Consider the following 17908-nt stretch of genomic DNA (forward strand, 5'->3'; position numbering starts at 1 on the left):
GTGTCTTCTTCTGTGCCAAAAACATGCATGTTAAGTGCGAGCAGGTAAAAAACGCTGGATGAATGTCTAAATCAAAAATGCTAGAGAAAAAGATCCATTTAAGTGAAAAGAAAAGCCCAATATGTTGTTTATTAAATGATTTCTTCATGTTATCTCAAATGTGAATGCAATGGGAATTTGGTTGTTACGATTTGATGACTTGTTTAATTTTCTTTAGACAGTTGTTTGAATTTGCAGGGGTGCTCGAAATTTTCAAGACTGGCAAAGAATTTCAAGTAAATAGTCGTCACGGGTCAAGAATGTTTTACTTTATAAAATTAGATAATGCAAAAATTACCTTATGGTAGGGCTGGGCGATATGGCCTAAAGTCAGTGCCACCGTATATTGAGATTTTCACCTCGATAACGATGAATGGATGAAAACTTCAAATATACACAGAAACAAAAGTTGTCCACTAGACGGGGCTGTCACGTGAATCATGCTGAGTCACTTTGTCACGTTGTCGGTACCAGATCGGCTCGGAGTCCTGCGTCTGCAAATTACGTCAATGTCAGTGTAGATGATTGGCCGAACATAACACTTACAGAAGTTACGATACCATGTTCGTAGAAGTTATATTAGCATGTTGATAATGATTTTGACTGGTCAGATCAAATTTACAGTTGTAGTCTTAGCGGTTGTAGTACTGTAGTCCAAAAATCAACACTTTTCAGAGAAAATGGCCGTGTTCGAGATGAGCCAGTTCTGTGCAGATTAGACCAGCGGTGAAACCAGTTATCACTAGAAAACCAGCTGATAACACTGGTTACCTCGTGTAACTGACGTTGAAATGTTTGTGTTGGTTGCCATGACAACACCAGCAGCGCATCGGAGATCGGTACGTTGTCTCTGTTTTGTTTTCTTTATTTGGTACTCATATTGTGGACCTGTGCAGTGGAGTTATACGTCTTTCTTATAAGAAATGTTTCTGTTGAGATTGTTGTGAGGTAGTCGCTTCCTGTGAGTCGCGGGAGAGACGACACGGAGCGGTAACACGGCGGACTTTTGGAACATACATCTTTTCTACTGCTGGGTTTACAAGGCGTACACGGTAAAAAACGTTATACTGTTCTTCGTTTAACACTTGTGCACTTGCGAAAGGAAATAAGTGGCTGAGATGAATATCATATGTGCTATTGATATTATTTTACTTGTTTCTAGTTTTCACGGTGCTCCATGATTGTCAGAGAGAAATAAAATGATTGTGGACATCAGTACGAAGCGTGGATTCTTTCGACCCGAGTAGAAACAGTGAAAACGTTGGCCCAATCCATCTGGAGGCTTCGGTGCGCAGAGCTCTCGTCATCCTGCAGCAAGCTACAGTGAGCTACAGGCTTCAGTGGACACGTTGCTTTGCATTTTGGAGCAACCAATCAGGAGCTGCATATTCAGTGGACACTTCAAGAAGCGGTTTCAAGAAGCGTGAGTCATCAGGCTATATTACGCAGCTGTTATGCCTCCTGTGTTGATGGATAGAACATGAGCTACAAATTTGCTATAATGGACAAGAAATTAATTGTGTTCAAACTTCAGACTGTGTAACAAAAAAAGAAAAAGAAAAAAAAAGGACAATCTGTTCAAGTCCTGGAACTTATTGTTGTTTTCTTACTTATTGTTTGCAAGCTTTAAGAAGGCTGAAACTGAAGTTTATTTACTGTCATATGTAAGAAACTAAGCTAATGTGCCTTGTGTTAATTTTAATAATTCTCCACCTATTGCATCCATTCCATTCTTGTAATTACCTTAGATATCTTGTCCCTTCATAAGATACCCCTTTTAAAGTCTGAAAATGTCTAAAGATGACCATAGTCATCCTAATGTTATGTCAAAAGTCCAAGATGCAGGGGATATGAAAGAGGAAAGAAGTGTAGTGTCTGAGAAATCTGAGACAAAAACAAGAAAATCCTCTCGTGAAAGGCGATTAACACCAAAAATGCAGGAACTGAAAGATCAAGAGTTAACTCAAAAGGAGAAGAGGTTCAAAGCAACATATGAGAAGTGGAGAAGCAACGTAAGAGACATTCGCACAAGGTTAAAGCAAGCATGCTCTGAGAGTGACATGTATAATATGATGGATGAGGCTGAGAAGCAAGAGTCTGAATTAAAGGAACAGTATGACAGAATTCGACTCCAAACCTCACCAAGTCAAGAAATTCGAAGAAAGATTGATGCATGCTCAGCTGTGACAGCCGACTTGCTGCAGCTGATGAGAGTACGTCTCACTGAAGATGAAGATGAGTTTGACACAGTGGCAGAAAGATCAAGGTTACGCATGCTACTTGATAATGAATATGCTAGGTCCATATATGGATCCACAGCTTCCAGAGTTACTGCACCCAGCTGTCACAATTCTAAACATCTCTCAGAGTCACCTAGCATTTCGGCTATGAGGGCGGAAGCGGCTGCTCAGCTGGCTGCAAAGAGAGCTGAAGTTGATATGGAAGCTGCCATCGAAGCTCAACGTCAGCAGTTGAGAAAACTGGAAAACCAGAGGGACATTGATGTAATTCAGGCAAGGCTAAATGTCTACACTGAAGAAGAGGAAAGGGATGGGACACGCAGTCCTCCATTCAGCAAAGTGAGTGATGCACACCCCTTCGCTCACCACATCCCAGATCAAGAACGGCAGGTTGTGCAAAACGAGACATCATTGGTCAAATCGCTACAAGAGTCATTAGCTCTCACCCGCTTGCCAACTCCAGAACCTTCTGTATTCTCGGGTGATCCTCTGAAGTTTACAGAATGGAGCATGAGCTTCAAAGCCCTCATAGAGAGACGATGCTCTGACCCTGCAGACAGGCTATTCTACCTGCAAAAGTACATAGCAGGCGAGGCAAAATCTTCTCTTGAAGGCAGCTTCTACAGAAAAGATAAAGAAGCCTATCAACAGGCATGGGATAGGTTAAATGCTAGATATGGCCATTCCTTTGTAGTACAGCGGGCTTTCAGAGAGAAGTTAAATGGGTGGCCGAAGATTGGAGGAAAGGAATATCTCAAGCTAAGAGAGTTCAGTGATTTCCTCCAAACATGTAGTAATGCAATGCCCCACATAAAGGGCTTACAGGCTCTTAACGACTGCGAGGAGAATCAGAAAATATTAGTCAAGCTTCCTGATTGGGTGACATGTAGATGGAACCGTTACGTTACAGAGCAGCTAGATCGGGGCAACGACTATCCAAGCTTTCATGAGTTTGCTTCCTTTGTCTCTAAGGAGTCACGCATAGCATGCAATCCAGTGTCATCCTTACATGCCTTAAGGCACTCTGCAGAGGCACCACCAAGAGAAATGAAGCGTTCAAAAGCAAACACGTTTGCCACAAATGTGAAACCTTCAATTCCATCAAGCTCCACCACCAAATCTGACCCTGGTCAAATCAAGTTGGGAGATGCAGAGAAACCAAAGAAATGGAACACACCAACACAAAATTACAATAGTGACCAGTGTATCTGCTGTAGTGAGAACCATTCCATACATAAATGCAAGAGGCTTATGGACATGCCTGTAGAGGATAAGAAAAAATGCATACTTGAAAATAAGTTGTGTTTTGCATGTCTAAGAAAGGGTCACAATTCTAAAGACTGTAGAAACAGGTCCACATGTAGCATATGCAAAAAGAGTCACCCAACGCCATTGCATGAAGATCGTTCTACAGCAGGAGAATCATCAATTCAGGGTGCAGTGGAAGAAAGCACGTCATCTTTATCATGTTGTGTGAGTGGAGGTGAAGGTGGGAGTACGTCGATGATAGTCCCAGTGTGGATCTCAACACTTAGTGCTCCGGACACTGAAACCCTAGTGTATGCACTATTGGACACTCAAAGTAGTCACACATTTGTTGATCAGGAGGTGTGCGAAAAGCTAAAAGCAGCAATGGAACCAGTGAAACTTAAACTTTCCACCATGATGGGGAGAGACTCAGTCGTGAAGAGTCAAAGAGTATGCAAGCTCAAAGTTAGAGGATTTTCCTCAAACGTTTCAATCAATTTGCCTCCAGCCTACACAAGGGACTTCATTCCTCTTGACCGTGCACATATTCCCAATTGTCAGACAGCCAACAAATGGAAACACCTTGTAAGCATGGCCCAAGAGATACCCCCGTTGATGGACTGTGGTGTTGGATTGTTGATTGGATATGACTGCTCCAGAGCGTTAATTCCAAGAAGGGTCATCACTGGGGGCGACTATGAGCCTTATGCTATTGAGACGGATCTTGGTTGGAGCATTGTGGGAAGCGCACCACAGCGTGTGCAAGCTAAAGATGTGACTGGTTTTTGCCATCGAGTGTCTGTCAGAGAGATGCCACCCATAACGCCATTTGCTGTCATCAAGGCCCTAGAGTCCGATTTTGCAGACACAAAATCTGGTGACAGAAGCATATCTCAAGAAGATATATGCTTCCTGCAGATCTTGAAAGAGAGGATCCAACAAAATAAGGAGGGTCACCTGGAGATGCCTCTCCCTTTCAAAGCACGTCCACATCTCCCAGACAACAAAAGGCTGGCATTAGTACGGTTGAAGCATCTAAAGAGGAAGCTGGACAGAGATCCCAAATTCAAAATAGACTACGTGAGATTTATGGAAGGTGTCTTCAAGGATGGAGATGCAGAGAAAGTGGAAAACCAAGCAGAGCTGGGGAAAGTGTGGTATATCCCACATCAAGGAGTTTACCACCCCAGAAAACCAGGCAAAATCAGAGTGGTTTTCGACTGCTCTGCAAGGTATGAAGGCACCTCCTTAAACGACCATCTGCTAACAGGACCTGACCTCACAAATAACCTAACAGCTGTGCTGTGCCGCTTCCGTAAATATCCCATCGCAGTCATGTGTGATGTGGAGAAAATGTTCCACAGGTTTCATGTGAGCGAGGATGATAGAGACTACCTGCGATTTCTCTGGTGGGAAAATGGAGACACAAACTCAGAACCCAGAGAGTACCGCATGAAGGTTCACCTGTTTGGAGCATCATCCTCCCCTGGCTGTGCCAATTATGGCATGAAACACCTTGCCAGCCAATGTGAGAAAGAGTACCCCTCCGCAGCTAGCTTCATCCAGAAACATTTCTATGTCGACGATGGTCTCATAAGTGTAAAGTCGGTGGGTGAGGCAATTGAACTGGTCAAAGATGCCCAAGCTGTGTGTGCCAAAGGAAAGCTGCACCTTCACAAATTTCTCTCCAACAGTCGAGAGGTCCTTGACTCAGTGGAGGTTGCAGCGCGTGCTACGGAGGTGAAGAATGTTGATCTTAATCACAATGATTTGCCAGTTCAAAGAGTACTAGGTATAAGGTGGAACATTGAAAATGATAGCTTCTCCTTCAAGGTGTCACTTGAGGAGAAACTGGCAACGCGCCGAGGGATCCTCTCAATTGTGGCCTCCTTGTATGACCCTTTGGGGTTTCTAGCCCCAGTCATTCTTGAAGGGAAAAGAGTGCTGCAAGAGATGTGTCAGAGAGGCACAGGGTGGGATGAGCCACTACCCAAAGACTTGAAGTTAAGGTGGGAGACTTGGATGAAGGATTTGGAGAACCTGGAAAGAATTGAAATTCAAAGATGCTTCATACCTGACAGCCTTGGTGAGATTCAGAGAGCCGAGCTTCACCATTTCTCTGATGCAAGCAGTCAAGGGTATGGCCAGTGCTCTTACATCAGAGTAGTAAGCAGAGAAAGGGTATGCTGCTCCTTGGTCATGGGCAAGGCGAGGGTTGCACCAACCAAAATAGTCACCATACCGAGGCTAGAATTAACTGCAGCAGTAACCTCGGCATCTGTGAGCAGCATATTAAGGGAGGAGCTAGAGCTCAAGATTGATGACGAATATTTTTGGACAGACTCAAAGGTCGTGCTTGGTTACATCAATAATGAAGCAAGAAGGTTCCATGTGTTCGTGGCAAATCGTGTTCAGAAAATTCGAGAAAACACAGATGCACGGAAATGGTATTATGTGGACACAGGAGAAAACCCTGCTGATCATGCATCGAGAGGCCTCAAAGTAGCTGACCTCATCAAGTCAAATTGGTTCTCTGGCCCAGGCTTTCTATGGGAAAGAGAGATAGCCACCAAACAGGCTACTTCAGATTTGCTGGTGGGAGACCCAGAGGTGAGGACTACTCAGGTGTTGAAGGTTGAGGCAGCAAGACAGTTTGACATCCAGAAGCATCTGCTGCGGTTCTCAAGATGGGCTACAGCTGTCAACGTCATTGCTCGTATCCAGCGGCTGGCAAAGAGGATCAGGACCGCTGAACCTTTAAACGTGGAAGAGAGAAAACAAGCTGCACAGACTCTTGTCAAGCTTGCACAACAAGATGCCTTTCAAGAGGAGTTAAACACACTCAGCCAGAAACTAGGAAGGCTGCCTTGCAACCACCCACTCTTTCAGCTTGACCCATTCCTCCAAGATGGCATAATGAGAGTAGGAGGAAGATTAAGGAAGGCATCTGTGCCTCTCGAGTTAAGACACCCTGTGATCCTTCCTAAAGATGGTGCTGTTACAAACCTCATCATCGCACACCATCATACCAAGATACAACACCAAGGCAGAGGACAAACCCTCAATGCACTCAGAGTCAATGGTTACTGGATCGCTGGTGGAAGTAAGGCTGTGGCCCAATACATCAGGCAGTGCGTACAGTGTAGGAAAGCCCGCGCGCCACCAGAGGAGCAACGAATGGCAGATCTACCTAGTGACCGTGTTGATCCCACACCACCATTCACTTATTGTGGTATGGACTGCTTTGGTCCTTTTCACACCAAACAGGGTCGCAAAGATCAAAAACGGTACGGCCTCCTCTTCACATGTTTTTGCTCAAGGGCAGTGCATATAGAGATGCTGGAGGATTTGACGACTGACGCATTCATCAATGCTTTGCGCTGCTTCATTGCCCTTCGTGGAGCTGTTAGACACATTAGGTCTGATCAGGGAACTAATTTTATGGGGGCAAGAAACGAGATGGCAAAGGCTCTGAAAGAACTTGATAAGGAAAGAGTGACTGCATACCTGGCAGAAAAACAGTGTGACTTCCAGATGAATACGCCCCACTCTAGTCATGCTGGAGGCGCATGGGAGCGCCAAATCCGGACAGTGAGAAGCGTACTGAGCACGGTCCTTGCCTGCAGTGTGGGAAGGCTGGATGATGCCTCATTAAGGACATTCCTTTATGAAGCTATGTGCATCGTGAATAACCGCCCACTCACTGTTGATAACATCAACGACCCCAAAAGCTTGGAGCCACTCACACCGAACCACTTGATCACCATGAAATCCTCAATCCCACTTCCACCTCCAGGTAAATTTGTCAAGGAGGACCTGTATGCTAAGAAACGGTGGAGAAGGGTCCAATATCTGACTGAGCAATTTTGGCACAGATGGAGAAAGGAATACCTGGCCAATATTGCTCTGAGACAGCGATGGCATACACCAAGACGTAATGTGGAGGTGGGTGACATTGTGATTCTCAAAGAAGAAGATGTTCCTCGCAATGAATGGAAACTCGCTAGGGTTGTGGAAGCACATGAGGATGATGATGGACTTGTACGGAAGGTGACAATCCAGACTGGTGATAGGAAATTAGGAAAGAGAGGCGAACGCCTCGTCCAACCATCCATCATTCAAAGACCCATTCAGAAATTAGTGGTCCTGGTAAAAAATGAGAAAAATATGTCATTCATTGATTAGATTTCCCTTCTAAAATACAAGTTGTCATTATGCTGTACTTCATGCACATGTTGTGGAGATGTAAATTCTGTTCATATTGTTGAATTCATTGTTTGAGAAAAGTATATTGTTTATGTCAATGCAAGAGTGTTTTAACATAACAACATGGTGCTTGGGAATTACCATTGATTTAATGAACAATACAAGTGTATTTACATTCGCAATTGTAATAATCAAAGGTAATTGGTGGGAGTGTAACTGACGTTGAAATGTTTGTGTTGGTTGCCATGACAACACCAGCAGCGCATCGGAGATCGGTACGTTGTCTCTGTTTTGTTTTCTTTATTTGGTACTCATATTGTGGACCTGTGCAGTGGAGTTATACGTCTTTCTTATAAGAAATGTTTCTGTTGAGATTGTTGTGAGGTAGTCGCTTCCTGTGAGTCGCGGGAGAGACGACACGGAGCGGTAACACGGCGGACTTTTGGAACATACATCTTTTCTACTGCTGGGTTTACAAGGCGTACACGGTAAAAAACGTTATACTGTTCTTCGTTTAACACTTGTGCACTTGCGAAAGGAAATAAGTGGCTGAGATGAATATCATATGTGCTATTGATATTATTTTACTTGTTTCTAGTTTTCACGGTGCTCCATGATTGTCAGAGAGAAATAAAATGATTGTGGACATCAGTACGAAGCGTGGATTCTTTCGACCCGAGTAGAAACACCTCGATTTGTGTCCGACTTGACGCCGTCTTGCTCTGACGACACGCCCACGTAGGCAACGATAACCTCGTGAGATCAAGGCGGCCGCAGATTTTGGAGCAATGTGCAGCAGTTGCTCTCCACCGACTGCAAAACCTAGGGGATGACGGGAAAGGCCTGGCTCTCTGATCTAAGATCTGATTGGCTCTCATTTTGATCCAAACATCTGGTGATAGAATGCAAAGTGTTAGCTGGTTGTATGTATTCTGTAAATCATGTTCCGTTGTTGATGATGACAACTATATAGGCCATACAGAAAAAAATGATTTGTTTTCTTTTGTCACGTTTCCTATGCGCACACTAAACCTACAGCTGCTAACCTTTACTTACTATTACAGTTATATCTCCACATACAATATATGATATCCACAAGCACGTGAGGATGCGTTTTGGTTGCTAACAGGCACCAGAATTAAAATTAAAAGTTAAATGAGTATGAACGCTAATGCGATATCTTCACCAGCGAGCCAATGGTCTTGTTGAGACGAGAGCAGATGGATGCAGCAGGGGGAGTGGCTGAAAGCCGGGGTTTAATTTGGACAGCTTTACCTTCACGTGTGTTTACATAACAACTAAGGAAATACACAGATGAATTCCACAGTGCACATTTTATTTACAAATTACAATTATAAAGATAACATTTAGGTGGTAAAAAACAATAATTTATTAACCAAACTGCTGATTTCTTTCCAAACTTAAGTGTGAAAGCAGGCGCAGGACCCCGAGCCGATCTGGTACCGACACCATAACTCGAGGTGGAACAGCTTAAAAGGATGTGAACGCTGCCAACCTACACACATCTTTTCCTTTTTTTTTTTGTTATCGAATTTATTGACTTGGGAAAAACGATACCAGCTGGAGTCTAAAATTTCGATAATGATACGTTTTTGATTAATTTCCCAGCCTTACTTTGTGGTCATTTTAAAATGTTTAACTCCTGAAACTATGTCAAAAACAGACATAATTGTGAAAACCTGAACATAAAAACATTATAAAGGTTTGATCTACATCATCAGCCTCATTCTAGAAAAACAATTGTGGGTCGCAAAAGATCACTCTGAGGCACTGCAAGTGGCCCCTGGGCTGCACTTTGGACATGCCTAGCATAAACAGTTTTAGTTAGATTCATCTGGATTACTTACAAATAACTACAGTTCAATCTAGTGTTGGACCATGGTTTGAATAGAATTAAACCAACATTGTTTTAATCAGTTTAAACACAACTAATGCTAGTTAAAATAACTAAAGGCAACAGATATTTGTTTTATAGTTGAGCGGCTGAAGAGACTGTACTAAATGTAGTGAAAAATGGTGAACAGGGTGCATTTAGTCTTAGATATCAGAGCCGTTTTGTTTAGATCCAAAGACCAACCACCTTCTTCCCATATCTGTGTGTTTGTGTCCTGATTCAGTCTGCAAATAATGTCTAGGCAGTGCAGCTACAGCTGCTTCACACATAATTAAACTCACCTGCATGCATTTATATCCAAAAGTAAAGAGCTGTTGCCCAGGAACGCAGCCAAATTGCTCCAAACTATAACAGGAGAAAAATCACTTTCACCAGACCCCTTTTCACATTTTCTGCTAAATTTAACAGCAGTTGGTGGTGGAGGATTTTATTAGCACCAACAAACAACAAGGGAATGTTTCCAGTTAGAGTCAGAGCAGCACCTGCTGTGTGAACTCCTGCGATAAAAACAATCCTCCCTGCCACCTCCACAGTGCTGATCTTACCTTCACTTAAAGAAAGATGAAAATCACATCATTAAATGTAGCTGAACTTATAAAAATAAAATGCAACACAATCACTGATCATTATTGTTTCAGAGTTGTTGCAAATCAGGATGCTTCCCACGCTCACCGAGGCCATAGAAATGAAAGCTATAAGGAAATGTCTCCCTCTTGTGGTGAAGAGTCATCATTACAAGCAAACGTGTTTAATAACAAGTTCAATTTTGACTAAAACGAGGGAAAAAATTGCATCCTGAACATCCTGGGCCAGATAGTTTTAGATTGGGTGTAATAATCAGAACACTATGCATTGAACTATACATTAAATATTTATATAACAAAATGTTTTATACTCTCATGAAACACTGCTGGGACATTGTTACAAAAGACAATTATAAAAAAGATTCACTGAACATTTTTAAGCACATCTTTAAATGTTTTTAGTTAATTAGACTATTTGACTATTCACAGAGTGCTGAGGGATTCATAATGGAATGGGTGCATATGTTTTTGAAAGCAGTTGTTTGATTGACCAAGATCATTTTCTTCGGAGAGCGTAAATGTGAAATCAGAGATAATTGTTGGGGTTAACAGCTGGTTAACAGCAGCTGATGATGTCATACAGCTTTAGAAATCAGAGGCATCAGATACTCTGAAGCTGTTGTTCAGTTGCACTGCCACCCTGGTGAGTTAGTCACAAATGGTAGCTGATAGTGATACAGCAGGATTATTAGGAACACCATACTAATACGGTGTTTGACCCCCTTTCACCTTCAGAACTGCCTTCATTCTACGTAGCATTGATTCAACAAGGTGCTGAAAGCATTCTTTAGAAATGTTGGCCCATAATGATAGGATAGCATCTTGCAGCTGATGGAGATTTGTGGGATGCACATCCAGGGCACAACGCTCCCGTTCCACCACATCCCAAAGATGCTCTATCGGGTTGAGATCTGGTGACTGTGGGGGCCGTTGTAGTACAGTGAACTTCTGTCATGTTCAAGAAACCAATTTGAAATGATTGGAGCTTTATGACATGGTGCATTATCCTGCTGGAAGTAGCCATCAGAGGATGGGTACACGGTGGACATGAAGGGATGGACATGGTCCGAAACAATGCTCAGGTAGCCCGTAGCATTTAAACCACGCCCAGTTGGCACTAAGGGGCCTAAAGTGTGCCAAAAAAACATCTCCCACACCATTACACCACCACCACCAGCCTGCACAGTGGTAACAAGGCATGATGGATCCATGTTCTCATTTTGTTTACACCAAACTCTGACTCTACCATTTGAATGTCTCAACAGAAATCGAGACTCATCAGACCGGGCAACATTTTTCCTGTCTTCAACTGTCCAATTTTGGTGAGCTCGTACAAATTGTAGCCTCTTTTTCCTTTTTGTAGTGGAGATGAGTGGTACCCGGTGGGGTCTTCTGCTGTTGTAGCCCCTCCGCCTCAAGGTTGTGCGTGTTGTGGCTTCACAAAGACTTTACTGCATTCCTCGGTTGTAACGAGTGCTTATTTCAGTCAAAGTTGCTCTTCTATCAGCTTGAACCAGTCGGCCCATTCTCCTCTGACCTCTAGCATCAACAAGGCATTTTTGCCCACAGGACTGCTGCATACTGGATGTTTTTCCCTTTTCACACCATTCTTTGTAAACCCTAGAAATGGTTGTGGGTGAAAATCCCAGTAACTGAGCAGATAGTGTAATACTCAGACCGGCCCGTCTGGCACCAACAACCATTACACGCTGAAAATAGCTTAAATCACCTTTCTGTCCCATTCTGACATTCAGTTTGGAGTTCAGGAGATTGTCTTGACCAGGACCACATCCCTAAATGCATTGAAGCAACTGCCATGTGATTGGTTGATCAAATAATTGCATTAAGGAGAAGATGAACAGTTGTTCCTAATAATCCTTTAGATGAGTGTATAATGATATATATCACTGTTCCTGCGCTGTGTTCACGCTGAGTTCTGCCAAATGGAACTTTTAAAATGTGCTGTGAAGACAAATCGAATCAGTGAACATTAGATTAATTTACATATTTCATTATTTAAGCTGGTGGAGGTGACGAACAGCAACAGGTTTCTTTTAAGTCTTTAATGAAGTCTTTTCTCTTTTGAGGTGACACCTGAACAGCTTCAACCACAGACACTTCTCTTATCGAGTTGCTAACAGTTGGTGGTAAGGTAAACCTTTGTTTAAAGAATCATGCAGCAGTTATTCTCTTGGTTTCTGTGGTAATGACATTCTTTTGTTTTTCCACTTGCTGTTTCTCACTGTTGACGGTTCAACATTGTATTCAAGTTTGTAATTACCTAATAATCAAATCAGAGCAGCAATTACTGATGACTTTTTAGATTCACATTTCTTTGATATGAGTGTTGAAACATGGATTTATACCAAGAAGACTAATCCATTTTCAGCTAATTTCTCCCGAGAGGCGGTCTTTACGTCTCCACTGAGGAAGAGACTCCATACTGGCTTTCACCCATCCAGAAACATCAATTTGTGCCTTGACAAGATGCAGCAGCGGGCTGATTTACATGCCCTCAAAACTTTCCGAACAAGTGGAGGCCACCAAAAGGATGGAGGCCAAATATCAGAAAAGAGACAGTTCTCTGGGAAAGGAGAAACCCCAAACTAAATACCTCCAGTCCAGAATACCTGAAATGTCTCTTCAGAATGACTAACTGAGTGCAGAACTACAGTCCCAACCCAGACCAAAAGCTTTCTTCCCAAGAGGAGGCCATTCCAATAAATCTGAAGATCTGGCTTTGAGTTACCACTGCAAACTGGTTCAAGAGAATTGGGAAAAGGAAAAGGAGAAAGATGTCAAAGACAAACACAATTTGAAAGAATTTCAATTTCTCAAGATAAAAATCACAAGAACAAAAAATAAAAAGATACAAAAAATGTGTATGTGTATATATATATATATATATATATATATATATATATATATGGTAAATGGTCTGTATATAGATATAGAGTCCCAGAACCCTCCAAGGCGCTTTACAACACAATCAGTCATTCACGCATCCACACACTGATGGGGATGAGCTACGATGTAGCCACAGCTGCCCTGGGGTGCACTGACAGAGGCGAGGCCTGCCAGACACTGGTGCCACCGGTCCCTCTGACCACCACCAGCAGGAATGACGAGTTAAGTGTCTTGCCCGAGGACACAACAGCAGTATTCTCTGGTTGGAGCTGGGATCAAACCTGCAACCTTCAGATTACTGGACAACCCACTCTACCTCCTGAGCTACTGCTGGTTTGACATGGAAAAGATGATTCATTCAATCTTTCCTGATTTATTTAATCACTTCTCATGTTTTACATTTGATCATAGAAGTAATGTTTTGCATCAGTAATGGATAACTGCAGGTAAATGGATGATTTGCTGCATTTTTTTTTGTCGACATCATTAAATAAGGTTAGAGGTTTATTCTTTGTCTCTGCCTCTGTTGAGTGACCCTCTGACCAGCGGGTCAAGGGTTATTAGAGGTCAGACTATGGAGCTAGGATTGGGACAACATTCAATGTAACTTGTACCAAGTTTTGTAACTTGGTACAAGTTACACTGAATATTGTACCAATCCTAGCTCCATATCAGACCCGCAGTGCACACCAGCCGACCGCAGTGAGACAGACAGACAGAGAGGTGCACAAAACTTGTGTTTTTATTGAGAGAAACAGCTGCTGGTGGAAAAATGTTCAAACTAAATCACGGGAGATTTCTAAATGTTTGGAAGCCTGTGTGTTCATTGTGTGTTATAAAATATAACAGTATTTGAAGTAATTAGTGTTAACTAGCTATTAACGCAGATACGACTTTACTGTCACCAGAATTATTTACTGTTCAACATCAGGTCCATAAAACAGATGCTACCCCATCTTCAGTATCCTTATGCCCATGCGCTGCTGCAGCAGCCTCTGATCCAAAGTTGACACAGCTTGACAAAATTCATGCAGTCGCGGTTGGCCTAAACAAATAATTGATAATATGATATCAGAAACATATAATACTGTGCATTACTTTATTTGAGTATTCATTATACATAACACATCCCAGCACAATGCTTCTATTTTTACCAGGACCAGTGCTGTCATCTGGGTAATAAAGTATCCCCTGTAATGCACTCACGGACCACTAGGGGCATGCATACCCTTGGTTGGGGATCACTCCTGAAGAAGAAGAAAGAAGAAAATATCATTTCTATAGCGCCTCTCAACATAAAAATCACAAGGCGCTTCACAAAAACAAAAACTGTAAAAATATAAAAAACAATTTAGAAAATGGTTAAAAATATATTTTAAATGAGCAAAAACTATACAATTGTGATAAAAAATGTTAAGAAAGAGAGAGCGTGAATAGGAAAGAGGGAAATCAGTGGATCCTGAGGAAGATGGAATAGGTGGGGAGAGCAGAACAAAGAGAGAGTGGTGAAGAAGGTCATACAAAAGCCAGCTTGATCAAGTGAGTCTTCAGCTGCTTTTTAAAGGAGACCACTGAGCCCACTGATCTCAGGCTCAGGGGGAGAGAGTTCCAGAGTCTGGGGGCCACAGCAGCAAATGATCTGTCACCTTTGGTCTTTAGCCTGGTGCTGCACAACCAGTAGGCTTTGATCACTGGACCTCAGGGACCTGCTGGGGGTGTAGGGACTAAGAAGATCACCAATGTAAGATGGTGCTTGTCCATGTAAGGCCCTATAGACCAGAACCAGGATCTTGAAATGAACCCTGAAGTTGACTGGCAGCCAGTGAAGCTGGAAGAGAAGTGGGGTGATGTGGGTGTATTTGGAGGACTTGGTCAGAAGCCGAGCACAGGCATTCTGAACCAGCTGTAGACGGTTCAGGGAGGTTCTGCTCAGACACGTGAAAAGAGAGTTACAGTAGTCTAAGCGTGAGGAGATGAAGGTGTGGATAACTGTCTCAAGTTCAGAGCGGGACAGAATGGGACTCAGCTTAGCAATGTTCCTGAGATGGAAGAAGGAAGAGCGAACAAGAGAACTGACATGAGAATTCAGGGTGAGAGCTGGGTCAAAGGTCACGCCAAGATTCCTGACAGAAGGTTTGGTGTGGGAAACAATCCTGTACACAATGCCAGCCTGATTGTGGCATTCCATGTATGCTTTCCCTGCCAGCATCTTACACCCTGCAGATATGGGGTGGATTGTCTCAGGGGCATCTTTCCATATCCTACACCTCAGGTCTAGTCTGGTGTGGTAGATGTTGGCCTCTGTTGCTATGGTGTTCAGGTCCTGTTAATGTGCAGCCATGATGAGTTCCTCTGCGCTGACTTTCAGACCAGCTCTTTCTAGCCATTGGAAGGATTTCTTGATATCAGCCACTTCAGTTATCTGTCGGTGGTACATCCCATGTAGGGGTTTGTCCTCCCACGATGGTATTTCCAGCGTCTCCTCCTCTCTTCGTCTTTGTCTGAGACATTCACTGAGCACGTCATCTGCTAGAGCCTTATCTATGATGTACTTATGGATCTTGGATGTTTCATCCTGGACAGTGGTTCTCACACTCACTAGTTCTCGGGCCTCCTTCCTTACTGCTAGTGTGCAGTCTCAGGGTGCTAGATTTGGGATGGAACCCTCTGTGCATGGCTAGGAGCTTCCATGTCTTAATATCTGCGGTCTGTATTTCTCCCTTTAGCCAGCTTATTATTCCTGCAGGATATCTGATTACTGACAGGGTGCAGCTGTTTGTTGCCCAGATCTTGTTCTTGTCATTCAGCTGACTTCTTAGGACTTGCCTTACTCATATGTGTGTGTGTTAAAGGACACTACCCAAATTATACATAATTTCAAGCTTTAATTACACCTATGGATGAGTTACAAAAAGATTCACCCCCCTCAGAGTTGTCATGACTGTAAATTAGATCTATTAAACCTAAATGTTTTTCGTACCAGGCTGTAAACATGTTTATTTCTGTTGTGAAGTTGGCATCTTTAACATTGGAGTCAGTGAGAACTTGTTCCTTTCTGAAGCCAGCTCCTTGCGGATGAGATTAATTAATTAATTAATTGGAATTTATCAGCAAGCGGGCGACTAAAGTGAAGAGAACGCGTTATTAAGACTTTTAGACCACATTTTAAATCTGCAGGAAGGTAGACTGGTGATTAGGCTGTTTATTATTATTATTATTATTATTATTATTATTATTATTGTTATTATTATGTTTGAAGAAGCAGAAAAACAGTTGAACACCCCCCCCCCCCTCATAATATTACCTGAGTTTAGCAAAAATAAAAAAATAATTGATAATGACTCAAGACAATTGCACAGAACTAAATGCACATATTATTTATTTTGAACTAAAATGTGATATGCTATCAGCACATTTTGGTCTGCCCTCTTGACTTGTTCGTCTTAAAAAGGAAGAGGCATTAGCACATGCCTCAGATTATCTTGTCATCTACGTATAAAAACATGGTTGCTTTTTACATCGTCCAAAGCCAGAAATGACCCCTGAACATTCGTCCCAGAAACCAACACCACAAAGAAGAGACATGTATGACTCACTTTTAACGGAAAAAACAAAATATCCTCAAACCAAAACAGCTCTAATTATGTAAATGACCATCATGTTGTCCATTTGTGTGTGTTTTACGTTTTTATTTGATACAATTACTCCTTAACTCTAATTACTCCTCTGCCTCTCTGAAATCAAATCATGGTTCACCTCTAATTTCCTCAAACTCAACGGCAATAAAACTGAACTTCTTCTAGTTGGCACTAACTCCACCCTCTCAACATCTGACAGCTTTTCTTTAACTATTGACAGCGCCACAGTCTCCCCCTCACCTCACGTCAAGAGTCTGGGTGTCATTCTCGACAGCTCACTTTCTTTTCAGGCTCACATTAATAAATTAATTCGGTCAGCATACCTCCATCTACGTTCCATAAACCGTCTCCGCCCCTCACTGACCCCTCACACTGCCACCATTCTCGTCCACAGCCTCGTCACCTCCCGTATCGACTATTGCAATTCACTTCTTTATGGTCTCCCCAACAAACTCCTTCATAAACTGCAACTGGTCCAGAATTCAGCAGCCCGTATTATCACCAGAACCCCTTCCTTTCACCACATCACGCCGGTTCTCCAGCAGCTTCACTGGCTCCCAGTTAAATTCAGGTCCATCTTCAAAATTCTCCTTCATACCTTCAAAGCAATCCACAACCTCTCTCCTCCATATATCTCAGACCTTATAAGTATTCACACCCCGTCCCGTTCACTCAGATCTTCTTCTTCCATCCATCTTGCGGTTCCTTCTGCCCGTCTCGCTACCATGGGGAGCAGAGCTTTCAGCCGCTCTGCTCCTCGACTCTGGAGCTCACTTCCCCCAGATATCAGGAACGTCGACAGTTTTACCCTTTTCAAAACAAAACTCAAAACACACGTTTAAATCTGCCTACAACCTCTGATTTTATTTAACTGTTTCTCTCTTTGTTTTTTCTTCTTTGGGTTTTATTATTGTTTTATTGTATTTTATTACGTGTTTTGTGTAAAGTGACCTTGGGTGTCCTGAAAGGCGCTTTTAAATAAAATGTATTATTATTATTATTATTATTAACCTGACAATAGTTGTGAGGAAACGGTGTGGCCAAGTATGCACCACCTTTCAGATGGTTCAAACAGTAACGTTATCTGTGCTGGCAGTTCTTCTGACCCCTCTTATCATGAACCTGCACATT

General features: G+C 42.6%; 1 protein-coding gene across 2 annotated transcripts; it reads left to right on the forward strand.

Annotated features, from left to right (window-relative positions):
• Positions 1-762: 762 nt before the first annotated feature.
• On the forward strand, positions 763-8408 carry LOC107391554 (uncharacterized). 2 transcript variants are annotated; one of them, XR_011521507.1, is made up of 2 exons: positions 763-8221; positions 8332-8408. XR_011521507.1 is itself a non-coding variant. In XM_070554504.1 (2 exons), the coding sequence occupies exon 2, from the start codon at positions 1830-1832 to the stop codon at positions 7710-7712; it is 5883 nt and encodes a 1960-aa protein (XP_070410605.1). In that variant the 5' UTR covers positions 763-1091; positions 1202-1829; the 3' UTR covers positions 7713-8372. The 2 variants fall into 2 exon arrangements, 1 of the variants encoding a protein (XP_070410605.1); XM_070554504.1 differs by having other exon boundaries at positions 763-1091; positions 1202-8372.
• Positions 8409-17908: the final 9500 nt, after the last annotated feature.

The sequence above is a fragment of the Nothobranchius furzeri genome, chromosome 9 (assembly GCF_043380555.1).
Source record: "Nothobranchius furzeri strain GRZ-AD chromosome 9, NfurGRZ-RIMD1, whole genome shotgun sequence".
NCBI lineage: Eukaryota > Metazoa > Chordata > Actinopteri > Cyprinodontiformes > Nothobranchiidae > Nothobranchius > Nothobranchius furzeri.